Genomic DNA, 15984 nt, shown 5'->3' with positions numbered 1-15984 from the left:
TCATATCTACCCAAACGTGCAGTTCCAACACACATCTCGCTTTTTAATTTGTACTTCCATCTTTTTTGTGCAAATAACAAAGTGCATGTTAAATACTTCCTGAATGCCATCAGTAAGGAACCTTCATATAAAAAATACAATTTTCTATATTGTTGGCCATTACAAAAATACAATATAAAATTTCAAAAGCACCAAAAATGTGTCACTGCTCCAAATAATATGATCTCGTACTAACAGAACATTTGTACAGGAGAGGGAAGCATTGTTTTTTTGTTGAATTGGAAGCAGAATATTTCTATTGAGTGGGAAACAGAATATTTCTGTTGAGTGGGAAGCAGATTTTTTATGTAAAAGTGATATTATGTGCATTTTTCACTGTTGAATTGAGCTTAAAAGAATTAACAGGTCAAAAGAGTTAGTTAAAATGTGGTAACTGACCAATTATCTGCAACTCATCTTGCTACCAGTTGTTTATAAAAATATATATTAAATTTCGATATTTTACATGACTGTACAGTCCTCTAAGCCGAGCGGAACTGTCGTTTTATTAGGATCAGAGTTAGTGTTTGTGCGTCGTATGAACGAATCTAAACTAAAACTAAATTTAGATTAACATCATACATCAAATCATTTCTGTCGTCAGTTGTCGAAATGAAAGTATGGTTGATATTCAAATGCATTATTTTTCTCTTTCCGGGATATTGTTTTAGTATGATGATGCTCCATTAAAAAATATAAGTGTATATGAAGTGAAAACACCAAAAATAAACAACGGTTGCAATAGACACCTATAAACATAGCATATACTGTTAGATGCGCATAATATCACTTTAAGTGGGAAGCAGAATATTTCTGTTGAATGGGAAACAGAATATTTTTTAATGAATGCAGTTAACTACTTTGGAAGCAGAGTAAAGAAGGCACAGAAAGTACTAGAAGAAGACATGCTGTTAAAATTCAACAAAAATGAGAATGAGGAATGGTTTGAAAACATGAAGACTAGAAGATCATTGACACACAGGCAGCCATTTTCATCGGCTACTGTTAACAAAATGCTTTGTCTGGTTCGTAAACTACAGATGTGTAAGATCATGAAAGAACAAGATGTGTTTGTGAAACACTATGCCCCACCCCCATATATTTGACCTTGAAGGATGACCTTGACCTTTCACCACTCAAAATGTGCAGCTCCGTGACATTCACTTGCATGCCAAATATGAAATTGCTATCTTCAATATTGCAAAAGTTATGGCAAATGTTAAAGTTTGACGCAAACAAACCAACAAACAGACAGGGCAAAAACATGTCCCCCAGTATAGACTGGGGGACATAAAAAATAAACACACAAAAACTGATTATGACACTATGATGAACAGTAAAGTGGCAGATTGCAAATATCTTTCTTCAAAAATAAGCTTGATATATAACTTATCTATCATCTACCTTTAACAGCATATGTGCAATGACATGCACTCTGATAAGAATATTCTTTACAAAATATTACATCTTATAAAATACACAAAGACTTAGTACATTGTATTGTATTTGTGAGCAAATATTAATGACCAATTCTGCATCACATACAGCATTATTTTTTCAAGACTATGATTACCTTTATAATAATATACAACACACACTTAGCATGGGCAATATATTACTCAATTCTTTGAAGCATGAAATTTTATATTAAATACACCTTGTTTTTTTTGTTTTTTTATTTCTGTTTTTAATAATTACATGTCCAAATGAAACTTTACATGCTTAATGTTTGTGCTGGTACTGAAAACTGTGAAAAGCTTATTTCCCTGTTCTTTAACTAGAGATAAAGTATTTAAAGATAAAGTCTTTATGTTTATAGATACAGGTTGTGAAATGTTTGTTTTTTATCAAACACAGTAAAACATTATGCAAATAATTTGTCATTTCTGCTGATTGCGATGGTGACCAAGATTTCAAACAAAGTACAGGATTGAGTTTAGTGAAACAAAAATAAACATAATTAATTTAATAAATCAATATAAATATCACACACCGAAAGAGAAGATAGCTTACACCTGAGTAGACATTACTGTTCTCAGTTCAACAATATTGTGTTCTACCCTCTATTACCAGTGATAATTACTGGGTACTAGCATACATTCTTAAATTATTTAAGGAATTTTGTCAGTAAGTTTAGCTTTGCTCTGAAACGAGAATGAGGGTTAGATCTTTTTATCACACACTTCAAACAACCAACAACTTTTAATTTTACAAAAAACATGCTTATAAATTCTAAACGGAGTGGTCCAAAAACAATACTGGTTGTGGAACAACATGAACTTGTTAATGTCACAAATGTGGACAAATGCTTATGATAATAATGGTCCAAAAACAATACTGGTTGTGGAACAACATGAACTTGTTAATGTCACAAATGTGGACAAATGCTTATGATAATAAGCATTGTTTGTCCAATGCTGAATATAAAAACAAAGTAAAAACGAAAGAAAAATTTGAAAAACAAACATCACTAACATATTGACAAACAACTAACAACAAAAATGATAAAATTGAGGTTTACAACCTAAGGCATGAATTCAATCCCTCAGTCCAGTCTGCAAATGATTTATTAACCCATTTATGCCTAGTGGACTCTCCCATCCTTCTAAATTGGATCAATTTATTTCCAAAATTAGGGATGTCTAGTATATTTATTTCTATATTTAGAATATTCCTTACAGAAATTCCTTTAAGCAAACAGCGCAGACCCTGATGAGACGCCGCATCATGTGGCGTCTCATCTGGGTCTACGCTGTTTGCCAAGGCCTTTTTTCTAGACTCTAGGCATGAATGGGTTAAAAATAACAAAAAATGTATCCAGAATATTTTTTCTTCATTTCAATGATATCAAATAAACTTCTTGAAGGTTCACTGATGCTTAAAATCCAATTAGAAAAAAATAATTAACGGTTCATTGATGTATAAAATTAAATTAGAAAACACACAATTAACAGTTCTTCATTAATTGTTTCAATTTGCAGATACCAAGAGAATTGTGATATGAGTGAACACAACACGAGGATGTCAGTAAACAACGTAGCACGTGGTAAGAGCAAATTAACATGAGCTAAAGTCCCAGAGTTTAACAGTCTTGTCGTAAGATCCCGACACGATGATAAAGTCGTTGAACTGCAGGCACGTGACGCCATCCGAATGGTTTCTTAAGGTCACCAGGCGCTTGCCTGTCTCAAGATTCCACACCTGAAATGCACAAATGCCCTATGTCGTTTACCATGAAATAGCATGCAATCAAATTTGAGCCACGTCATGCGAAGTTGGTTCTTATGCCATAAGTGGTCAGTATAGCTCTTGACATGCTGGCACAGTCATGAAGTCTGGTAAGGATATATTCGCCGATTTGGTGCAAAAAGGTACCATGTTCCTTCAATGTCACATGGTACCTTTTTGCACCAATGGGTCGAATTATTATGCTGTCGGATAAAAAATTCACATATGGTTTCATGGTTTCAGAGTAGCTCCTGACCAGACTGCGCGACTGCTAACTTATTTGTTTAATCACACTACCCAAATACAAAATGTGCCTTCATATAATGCCACAAGATCATTGATTGATAAGTGTGGCATAAAGACAGGTAACAAGGTTTTTCTAAGATTTATCCTGCAGCCAATTGTATAAATATGGATAACTTGAGCCAATCCAAAACATAACCTTTATGCCGATAACGATAACCGAAGTCAAATACCTAGGCTAAATCTTATCCATCAAAAGGTGCACCTTTTCGGATATCTATTTGTTTATACAATCACTTACCAAAAACGATATCCTTATATTAAAGATAACCAAAAGTTATCCACTGGATAAGAGTAATCCAGATTTATACAATTGTCTTCTGAATACTAACGTGACCCAGATTTGAACTTGGTCTAGATGCTTAGCAGCAACCTAAGAACAACAGTCACCTGCATATAGCGGTCAGACTGGATTCCCCCCCAACGAAAATCCTTGTATATAACACCTCAGAATAACGGTCACCGGTCTATAACGGCAAACAGCCAATATATTTCACCTCTAGAGCCATTTTTCACCTGTGTATAGCAGTTACGATTCAGTTGTTTCCAGGTGCGAAAAGTAAACACACAAATCAATATGCTTTGTTGTCTCTTATCTCTGACACAGCTGCAGCAATACTACCAACTCACAATCTAAAAAGATGTCACCTGAGAACAACTGTCACCTTTCTACAACGATGACTTTTGCCACTTCCCTTGACTGACTGCTGTTCTCAGGTAGGGAAACATTCTGACCAAGTTTCATTAAGATTAAGTCATTAATGTGTCCTATATAGGTGTAACAAAGTTTAAGAAAGATTTTATCTTGTGATCTAGATTTAAGACACATGTGATTAAGATTTAAAATCTGCCTAGATATAACCTAAATAAACATTCTGAGTTTGATCAAGCCTGAGTCACAAATGTGGCTGCTAAAGTGGTAACAAGGATTCAATAAGATTTGACTAAACTAGAAGCAAACTTTGCCTGGATTATGTCGAGTTATGATTGGGCATTATGACCAAGTTTCATCAAGATTGTATGAAAAATGTCCCCTGTAAGTGGTAACGAGCTGACGGTTGGAGCAGCACACTGCAAGATGCCGGATATAGACTGACCACGATAGCTCCCCTTGAGAACCTCGTGTCTGGTGAGCTCAAAAATATTTATGAACATTTAATAACAAGTTTTTTTTCAGATGGGATGATATCAAAAGTTCATAGTATCTACACGAGTCTTTATAATAAGGAGTGTGGTTTCTTCTCCTTACTGCTGATTGTCTCGGTATGAGTGTAAAGATTGCTTCACTTGCCGTTTTAACTTCACTGAATCTCTCAAATAATTAAGACTACTGTGAATGATATATTCATCCCACGAGGTGTTTAATAATTCACACGTTTGTTAAAAATGCACCACAATACCTTGATGGTTTTAACGTCCGCCGCAATAATAAGCCTCCAGCTACTTACTGTTTTAACTTCACTGAATCTTTCAAATATTACAGACTACTAAGAAGGGCATAACATCTCACGAGTAGTCTCCTTATTCCCACATTTGTTGAAATGCAACACAATACCTTGATTGTTTTATCGTCCGCCGCACTCACGAGCCTCCAGCTGTCGGCCTGCAGACACCGCACGACCCCCGTGTGACCTTCAGCGGCCTTCCAGTCGATGGTGTTCACGCACTCGCCAGAGTGGATGTCCCAGATCTTGAGGTTACAGTCCAGTGAGCCGCTCACGATCCGCGTCAAGTCGAACTGCAGGCAAGTCACAGCGTCCTGGTGACCCGCCAAGGTCATTATGCACAAGCCCTGGTAATTCCACACCTGTTCACGCGCAAAAAGATTTAAGCTTTGTTCTAGGAAAACAAGGTTTATTTCATGTGCATAAAATGTCATCCCAGATTAGCCTGTGCAGTCTGCACAGGCTTATCAGGGACAACACTTGCCATGTTTATGGTATTGTTTGCTCAAAGGAAGTCTCTTCTTGGCAAAAATCCAGTTTAGGCGGAAAGTGTCGTCCCAGATTAGCCTGTGAGGACAGCACAGGCTAATCTGGAACGACACTTTTTGCATATGCATTAACTCCAGTTTTCCTAGAACAATGCTCATATAAATGTGGTTTCTGATGTAAAGATATACCAATCCCTATGTAAGCATGTATATTGAGTAGGGATGGCAAAATTATTCGAATATTCGAATATTCGATTGAATGGTCAGCATTCGAATAATAAAAATGATATTCGCATTTTTTTCCAAACGTTATTTCACCAATATTTAATGACCTGCGAACCGCTTACTAAAAAGCAACCGAAATCACCTGGGAGTAACATGTTTGACGTGACGTTCTTCGTGTCAAACTGATAACGCAATGGTATCAGTGTTGATTGCGCAATGCAATATACACGCTCTAAGAAAGGCCCCGACTGTTGTTGACTGACTATTGGGGTTATTTACCCTCGGGACTTCGGTTAAAAACCATTGCCCGAGCACACTGCTTAACATAGAACTCTGCATAAAAAGCCGAAAACGGCCATAAAATGGACAGCCCGATTTTACTGGGCTGTACCATTACCGACTGTTGTTTGCCAATGGGGTGCCAATTAACGGTTTCAATTGACTGGCGAATAATAAATAAGTTTTGTGATCACAGTATGTACAGCCATTAAAATGTGTGAATTACTCAAATCGCGCAATGCAATATACTTACTATAAGAAAGGGCCCGAACTGTTGTTTGTCAATTAGGTACCAATTAAGGGCTTCAATTTACTGGCGAATAATAATTTAGTTTTTGTGATCACAGTTTTAACAGACATTTAAATATGTTAATTACTCAAAAGTAACAGATGATATTAATTAAACAATCATCAAGGAATCATAATTCAAATCTGAAAATGCCACCAGCCCTTTCTGCAGTATGGAATACTTTACACGGTCTGTGGATAAGAAGACCGCAACGTGTAATGTGTGTAAACTTAGTTTTACATATGCGCGGTCTGCTACAAATCTGTGGAATCATTAAAAAATAAAATTCTATGACACGATGTTTTTCATTCTATTTGTGCCCGATCACAGTATGGGTCATAGTATTAGTCGACAGCGATACAATTATTCGATAGCAACGTTAATAAACAGCCTCGTATTTAGCAAACGGATATAACTTACAAACCAATGGAAATTAACACATAACAAGGAAAAATCAATCCAGCCGTTTTATGCGAATATTCGAATATTCGATTGAATGAATTTGCGAACATTCGAATACCGATATTGGTATTCGATGCCATCCCTAATATTGAGGGATATCATTCTTAGAGGTAAATGCTATGTAAAGATCGAAAAAAATGATATTTACAAAATTTTCTATAAGTATTTTACGTTTTCCGATATGGTGATTACTTAAAATAGCTCATCTTTTATTCCAATTTATACTTAACAAGGCTTGGACAACATTGCTAAAAGCCCAGGAATCCCCTTCCAGTGAATATCTCTATCAATTTAAAGACAGTGCATACATTATATTGCTTGACATTTGTAATATTTAGCATGCAATATATCAAAATAAAATCCCACGTCTATTTCTAAGAGTACTGTTTAGATTCTGGTTTTATCTCCTTTTTTTATTAATTTACCAGATGTTTTATCTCTAGTGAACAAATGTTGCACATAAGCCTCCGATTGCTGGTCTCTGATCAACACCAGTAAGAAATTGATCACATTTTCCATTGAATATATCTTATGTTAATTACTATTGGTTATCAGTTAAACACTCTAGCAATAACCTCTTTACTTGTTAACATTCAAATAATTAAATTTAAATGAGCCTTGCTCTAGAATAACAAGGCTTAAGGCATTGGTATTAAGTGTTGTCCCAGATTAGCCTGTGCAGTCTGTCCAGGCTAATCTGGAACATCACTTTCTGCCTCCACTGGATGTTTGTTCAGAAGAGACTTTCTATAAACAAAAACATCATAAAAAGAGTATTGTCCCTAAAAAGCCTGCGCAGACATTCCTTAAACCCCGTATTCACACAGCAAGGCTCAAATGCCAGTGAATAAATAATCACAAGATTAAATATATATGCAGTCGGCACAGGCTAATCAGGGACGACACTTTCTGCCTTAACTAGATTTTTGCTAAGAAGAGACTTTCTTTCAAGAAAAATATCATAAAAGCGGAAAGTGTCGTCCCTGATTAGCCTGTGCAGACTGCATAGGCTAATCTGGGATGACACTTTACGCACATGCATTAAATCCTCTTTTCACAGAGCACGGCCCAAATGAATAAATATTCACAAGATTAAATACACAGTTGGTTGGACGTACTTCAAGGAAAACTTATGCGGCTCACCTTGATCGTTTTGTCACATGACCCTGACACAACCTTTGTATCGTTGAAGTGAACACATAACACTGCAGCCATGTGGCCCCTATAAGGAACGCAAATGGAACATTTACCAAAAAGTTGATGTTGGTTCTAGTATTACCATTTATCACTATCAGCATTCAGTCTCACAATAACACTTCCCAAACACATGGCAGCCATATATTTTTAACAAGCCACAATCATTTTAAACTAAGTTATACATATCATAAAAACAGAATTGTTTAATATTCTTAGCAAATTTTCATGAGTGGGTTACAAATGTGATTTGAGAGTGTACAAATGGTTTTACTACAACAAGTTAAGGACAAGGGACAAAATTGTCACAAAACCAGGTTTTCATTGTGAAAAAAAAATCTGATAAAGGGAGAAAACTCAAACTGAACTTTTGAAATGACCAAAAAAAATTAACCCCCTTTGTAAGTTTTTTTTTTTTTTTTAATCTATTTTTAGTCGTGGCGACCTTGACATTGGAGATATTGACGTGATTCTTTCGTGGGACACACCGTCCCATGATGGTGAACAAATGTGCCAAATGATTTTAAAATCTCACAATGAATGACATAGTTATGGCCAGGACAAGCTCATTTATGGCCATTTTTGACCTTTGAACTCAAAGTGTGACCTTGACCTTGGAGATATCGACGTAATTATTTCGCGCGACACACCGTCCAATGATGGTGAACAAATGTGCCAAATGATTTTAAAATCTGACGATGAACGACATAGTTATGGCTCGGACAAGCTCATTTATGGCCATTTTTGACCTTTGAACTCAAAGTGTGACCTTGACCTTGGAGATATCGACATAATTATTTCGCGCGACACACCGTTCAATGATGGTGAACAAATGTGCCAAATGATTTTAAAATCTGACAATGAACGACATAGTTATGGCCCGGACAAGCTTATTCCGCCAGCCCGCCAGCCCGCCAGCCCGCCAGCCAGCCAGCCCGCCCGCATTCGCCAATCTAATAACCAGTTTTTTCCTTCGGAAAACCTGGTTAAAAACTGCCCTGCCTCATGGTAGCCATGTCTTTCAAGGGACTCGAATCACATCTGTCTCGGCATAAATATCATAAAAACAAATGTTCAAACCAAGTTTCATTAATATTGGGCATTCAATGTGGCTTTAAGAGTGATAAAAAGCTTTTTCTTCAATTCAAACTAGTGACCTAGTTTTGGAAACCACATGACCCAATTATTAACTTGGTCGAGATATAATTGGAAAAAATGTACTGACCAAGTTTTGTGAATACTTGGCAATGAATGTGGCAATTTTAGTGCTCATTAGCTTCTTCTAAGATTTGACCAAGTGACCTAGTTTATGACCCCACATGACCAGGTTTTAAACTTGGTTGAGATATAATTGGGAAGCATGTTCTGAGCAAATTCTATAGTGATTGGGCAATAAATATGGCCTCTAGAGTATTCACAACCTTTTTCTTTCATTTGAAATAGAAAACTAGTTTTTGATTCCACAAGACAGAGTTTCAAAATTCAGCTGAATTATCATTGGAAGAATCGGTCTGACCAGTTTCATGAAGATTTGGCAATAAAAGTGGCTTCTAGAGTGTTCACAAGCTTTTTCTCCTTTCCTGGCCTGGAAACCTAGCTTTTCACCCACATGATCCAGTTTCACACTGGTTTGAAATGTAAATGGGACAATTATTCTCACATAGTTTCATGAACTGTGGGCAATAAGTGTGTCATCTAAAGTGTAAACAAGCATTTTCCTTAATTTTAACTAGTGACATAGTTTTTTACCCTTAGTGACCCAGTTAAGAACTCGGCCACAATATCATCGGGAAAAATCTTCTAAGTGTCATTCAGGGTTGGCAATAAATTTTGCCTTGATACGAGTGTTCACAATCTTTTTCATTAATTTGGCTAAGTGATCAGGATTTTGATCCCTTTTGACCTAGTTTTGAACTTTATTGAGATATTAGAGGGACAAATGTTCTGACCAGGTTTCATAAAGATTGGGCAATAAATGTGACCTCTTGTGTGTTCACACCCTTTTTCTTCAATATGATCTAGTTTTTTTTAGTTTTTGATCCCATGTTACCCAGTTAAGAACTTGTCAGAGATAACACTGCGAAAAATGTACTTAGAAAGTTTCATAAAGATGGGGAACAAAATGTGGTCTCTAGAGTCGTCACAAGGCGAATATTGATGACTGATGTCGCTTGACAGACAAGAGCCATAACAAAAGCTCACCATGAGCACGTTAAGCTTATGTTAGCTAAAAAGCCACATAATACTTTACTATATAGAAAAAATATTAATTTCAAATATTCCTAAAATTGCAGTTTTTCTTTTAATATACTTTCGATAATCAAAAATACACAACTCTGTGATCAAATCCGATTAAGTCAACAAGTATAATCCTCTTATACCCAACCTTTAATTATTCACACAAAGGTCTGAATTTACCAACCAATTATTAGACTTAAGACTAAGAATAAAGAATATTATTTAAATTGGAATATTCAATAGTTAAATGTTGATTCATAAATGCCATTAGCCTCCTCTATCTACATCATTCTTTTTGTAGGATATTCTGTTAATTACATTATCACCAGTGGAAGCCTGTATATGTTCAAATGCTCAACTAATTTATCGTGGTTTTAAGTCTTTTCTTTTTTCCTAAGTCAAAGAATGGGTTTGTGAATACGAGTCCAGTATTCATAATGTTAGCTGATAGCATGGAAACCTACCTCAAGGTCATGGTAATCTACCTCAAGGCCATGGCAACCTACCTCAAGGTCATGGAAACTTACCTCAAGGTCATGACAACCTACCTCAAGGTCATAATAACCTACCTCAAGGTCATGGTGCACTGTCCAGTGTGCAGGTCCCAGATCTTAAGGGACTTGTCATAGGAACCACTGATCACCTTCACATCATCCACCTGTAGTTACAAAGCAACGCCTGCATATTAGAGGTCTTAAACACCTGAAATAACATAGCAGCACCAGTCCTGCATATTAAGCATCATCCATTTGTAGTAACTTAGCAACACCTGCATATTAGAGATCTTAAACATCATCCATTTGTAGTACCATAGCAACGCCTGCATATTAGAGGTTTTATACACATGAAGTAATATAACAACACTTTGAAGAAACAAAACAACACCTGCATATTAGAGGTCTTTAACATCATCCACCAATAGTAACATAGCAACACCTGCATATTACAGGTCTTAATCAAAGCGCTGAAGGCACTGAATTTGTTCGCTGTTGTATAATCTTAGATGCAACTCAGTTTTCAAAATTATGTTATAGCTTTTTATATCACAAGTTTGAAATGACCACAACCCATTCACATTTATAAAGAGTGTGTCTTAAAGCACAGGTCGAGATGTTGTTGTTTTTCAAATCATTGATACAGCTAATCAGTGTGCACAGGCTAATCTTATTTGACATGCATTAAGCCCCGTTTTCCCTGAAAGAGCCAATATGTACAGATTTCAATAATAAACACTAGACTGGCCAACGTTGTCTTACAAGCTGTAAATACTTTTGAATACATACACACTATGTAGTGTACCAGTGGGAACTATAAACAGGCAGATGCGGTGGTTAGAGCAGACGCTTCTAGCATTCGTCGTCTGCTTAATTTTACAGGAGTTATCCACACAGGCAGTCACAGGGTTACAGTTGCTAGCGTACTTAATGCAGACTGACTTGCAAAATTGCCTCTACATTATTTGTGAGCTAATGCTCACAAATAAAAATCATACGTTTGTAGTAACATTACACCACTTGCATATTAGAGGTCCAAATCCTTTACCACTCAGAAGCAAGTGAAAATGGCTTAAGTGGAAATGGCTATATGCAACAAGCATACAACCAGAACAGCCAGCGAGTAGCTATAGTAACTTGCAGGCTGTTCAGGTTTTATGCTGTTTGATGCTCATCTGTATAATAGGCTTGGATATGAAGCCTTTTTGATTCTATTAAAAAGTCTTTAATTTAATTTGATTTTCTCAGGGAAAAAAACGCATCAAAGTGCGTATCCGAGAGGTAAATGGTGAAACAAATAACTTAACTTAGATTGAGGTATGGAAGACAGGGAAAAACTTTTGGTTTCCGCTCTCTAACTCAAGTACAAAACAAGAGTTCCGCGGTCGGAGATGACCACATTGAAGCCGGATTTTTTATTTAAATGACAGGAAAGTACCTTTCGTGTTTTTGTCAATGCAATACTTAAATTACTGAAATATTGTGCATGAGCAAACCTTGTGTTATGTTTTGAATGCATGCATATACATGAACAACAATAACATTTAAGGTCACAAATATGAACTTGAATTGACAATTAGGAAAGTTTGATCTCAATTTTTTTATTAGCAAATTAGTAACATATTGTTTGAAGTTTCCATCAATTTCATTATCAAATGTAAGAAAATAAACTTAGATGAAATAATACTATTTATTGTTTTATACCATGAAATAAGAACTTTAACATTTTTACATTCAAGGTCACAGTGACCTTGACCTTAGAATGAATGACCTTGAAATGACCAGTGGTCATCTAAGTGTGCTTGCAAACCTTCATGTCAAGTTTGAAGACTCTATGTCCAAGCATACCAAAGTTATAACAATTTTAACATTTTAACATTTAAGGTCACAGTGACCTTGACCTTCAAATGAATGACATTGAAATGACCAGTGGTCATCTTCTAGTACTGGCCAATCTTTATTTCAAGTTTGAAGACTCTAGGTACAAGCATACCAAAGTTATAACATGAAATAAGAACTTTAACATTTTTACATTCAAGGTCACAGTGACCTTGACCTTCAAATGAATGACCTTGAAATGTCCAGTGGTTACTTACTAGTTCTGGCCAACCTTCATGTCAAGTTTCAAGACTCTAGGTCCAAGCATACCAAAGTTATAACAACTTTAACATTTTTACATTCAAGGTCACAGTGACCTTGACCTTCAAATGAATGACCTTGAAATGTCCAGTGGTTACTTACTAGTTCTGGCCAACCTTCATGTCAAGTTTCAAGACTCTAGGTCCAAGCATACCAAAGTTATAACAACTTTAACATTTTTATATTGAAGGTCACAGTGACCTTCATCTTCAAATGAATGACCTTGAAATGACCAGTGGTCATCTGTTAATCCTGGCCAACCTTCATGTCAAGTTTGAAGACTCTAGGTCCAAGCATACCAAAGTTATACCATGAAATAAGAACTTTAACATTTTTACATTCAAGGTCACAGTGACCTTGACCTTCAAATGAATGACCTTGAAATGACCAGTGGTTACTAACTAGTTATGGCCAACCTTCATGTCAAGTTTCAAGACTCTAGGTCCAAGCATACCAAAGTTATAACAACTTTAACATTTTTTATATTGAAGGTCACAGTGACCTTGACCTTCAAATGAATGACCTTGAAATGACCAGTGGTCATCTGTTAATCCTGGCCAACCTTCATGTCAAGTTTGAAGTCTCTAGGTCCAAGCATACCAAAGTTATACCATGAAATAAGAACTTTAACATTTTCGAGCACGCCGCCACCCCGCCCCCCCCGCCCGCCCGACAACATCAATCTATAAGCCGAGATTTTTTCGAAAAAAATCCGGCTAATGATATATCCACCCAACATACAATCTCATGGTCTTGATATAAGGTATCTATTTATTGTTTGTCATTACAATAGCTAAATTAATTAAGATACTTAGCAGAAGCATTTTTTCCAAACTTTGTTATTGTTATCTTCACCCCATACACCTGTTTAAAGCCTTTAAATAACAGCTTAAATGAGCCTCACTCTATGAAAAGGAGGTTTAATGCATGAGCGTAAAGAGTTGTCCCAGATTAGCCTGTCTGGATTTTTGCTACGACTTTCTGTAAACGAAAAATACCATAAAAGCAGAAAGTGTCGTCCTGATTAACCTGTGCAGACTGCACAGGCTAATCTGGGGCGACACTTTACGCACATGCATTTAACCCCTTTTTCACAGAGCATGACTCAAATGCTTTTGAAGTTATGAAGAGAAAAAAAACTTAAAAAATAAGGATAGGTGGATAAAGACACTTAAGTGTAATTATAATACAGGAGTGTGAAAATGCCATAGCCCACCTACAGGGTTTAATTAAACTCTTCATTTGTATACTGATCAAGAAAAGTTTATAATTACATGTATTTGTAAACTTTTTTTTACATCAAAAGGAGGGAAATCAGCTGAAAGGAGGAGAAATCACACTCCTGATTATATGACAAAAGCAAAACATTAACAAGGCCCTCATAAATGTTTGTGTTTGGGTCTCCAACTTCATCATCATCGTCTTTCCCTCTCAGAAGCATACTGAAAATGGCAATGTGCAAAAAGCATAAAATCAGAATAGCCTGCAAGGAACTCGCAGTTTGTTCAGGTTTTATTCTGTTTGCTGGTCATCGGTATCTAAGGATTGGAAATGAAGCCTTTAAAACTTGAATCTAGTAAGAAAGGTCTTAAATTAAATTTAACTTTCTAAGGGACTACAAATGCATCAAAATAAGTATCTACCGTAATAACTCTATGTTTTCGGACACTCTAAGTTTTCGGACACCCCGTTTTTTAGCAAAAATCATTATTTTTCGTGACTCTTAATTTTCGGACATAATTAATGTCTCTAAGTTTTCGAACAGTATATTTTACAGCGCTATTTTACCAAATTTTGGTCCTGTTTTTGATATCTAATGACACTTCGATCATAGGGTTTACAACCAGATTAACATCATAAAACATGACAGGTGCATGCCTGAGGGCAACGGACCATTACATTTGCGTTATTGGGTAAATAACCTTGTAAACCGGTATGAATCAATGGTTTCGCCCGATAGCAAAAGCGTTATGACAATTACCAGGGGTAGTGCCAATTAACATGAGTGAATCCACATGAGTGAATCCTTTGTCTGTGGTTAAACCACGTGACCTATGCATCGGTCAGTTTAGCAATTAGTGATGTCACAGCAGAACTGTGCTATTATCTACAGCAATGGTACTTCCCCTTCTCAGTAAAATAACTGTGACAAATACTAAACGCTTCAAAGTGTGATGCTCCCTATTGCAAGTTTTACGAACAATGGAAGGTGTTAGACAACAACTATCGGAAATGAACAAACAAAGAATTGTTTGCTTTTCTTGCGTTAATTACAGGTTCATACTAGCGAGTATTGGTACATCACATGCTCATCTTTGAACTCGTTGGTCAAAGTACAACCTTGTAGTAACGATCTGTCAAATAAATTAAGAATTTTTTAAATTATTTAAAATGAAGTGCAAACATATATAACTGTAATTTATACTATACGGCATGGTATTTTACAAGCGCGTGCTATTACCCGTAGTCGTTGATACAATTGACGCTATTTCGGACACTTCAATTTTCGACTCTAAGTTTTCAGACACCTGTATTTTGTGAATATTTTTCGTATCTAAGTTTTCGGACACGAAAAAATTAATTATTTTTAAGTGTCCGAAAACATAGAGTAATTACGGTAAGTGGTAAAGGGTTAAAACAGCATCAACATCAACACCTTCATCACCTGTATGATGATTAGTACCAGAATTAATATTGCCATCAGAGATGCACTATTCCTGTGCCTTACCTGCAGACATCTGACCGTGTCCGAGTGTCCAGTCATGGTCACCTTACACGCGATGCTTGACCAGCTCTCTTGAGTGGACAAATCCCACACCTGCAGAACATACACCAACATGTTGACATAAACTGCACATACAAGCTGCACGCTAACCAAAAGCGTTTCACAAAAGTGTTTTATTATACTCCAGTGAAGCTTTGCAGTGTTCTTTTTCACCATTTAAGCATGAGGCCCGGGCCCTTAAGATCAAGACAAAGCTTATTGTGTTTGGACAAAAATTGGGAACTTGTTGTTGTTATTTTTTCTTGCAAACAAATACTCAAAATTGAGAATACAAGTGCTTTCAATATTACATTTACTATGGTTCAACTGTTGGAGCTGAATATAGAAGGGAACTTTTCATACTTATAAAAAAATATATATATATTTATTTGAAACC

At 36.1% G+C, this 15984-nt stretch overlaps 1 protein-coding gene across 2 annotated transcripts in view; it reads right to left on the bottom strand.

Moving 5' to 3' along the window:
- Nucleotides 1-1371: 1371 nt before the first annotated feature.
- Nucleotides 1372-15984, bottom strand: part of LOC127881904 (F-box/WD repeat-containing protein 7-like) — a 58421-nt gene continuing 43808 nt past the window's right edge. For both annotated transcript variants that reach the window (XM_052430111.1, XM_052430112.1), the window contains exons 8-12: nucleotides 15552-15641; nucleotides 10760-10848; nucleotides 7902-7980; nucleotides 5126-5377; nucleotides 1372-3240 (exon numbers count right to left, since the gene is read on the bottom strand). In XM_052430111.1, the coding sequence (XP_052286071.1) occupies nucleotides 3097-3240; nucleotides 5126-5377; nucleotides 7902-7980; nucleotides 10760-10848; nucleotides 15552-15641 (654 nt within the window). In that variant the 3' untranslated portion in view covers nucleotides 1372-3096. The remainder of the gene's footprint in view (nucleotides 3241-5125; nucleotides 5378-7901; nucleotides 7981-10759; nucleotides 10849-15551; nucleotides 15642-15984) is intronic.

Source organism: Dreissena polymorpha, chromosome 5 (genome assembly GCF_020536995.1).
Source record: "Dreissena polymorpha isolate Duluth1 chromosome 5, UMN_Dpol_1.0, whole genome shotgun sequence".
In the NCBI taxonomy this organism is placed as follows: Eukaryota; Metazoa; Mollusca; class Bivalvia; order Myida; family Dreissenidae; genus Dreissena; species Dreissena polymorpha.
Note: the sequence above shows the minus strand (reverse complement) of the source record. Positions and strands in the feature narration are given on the sequence as shown.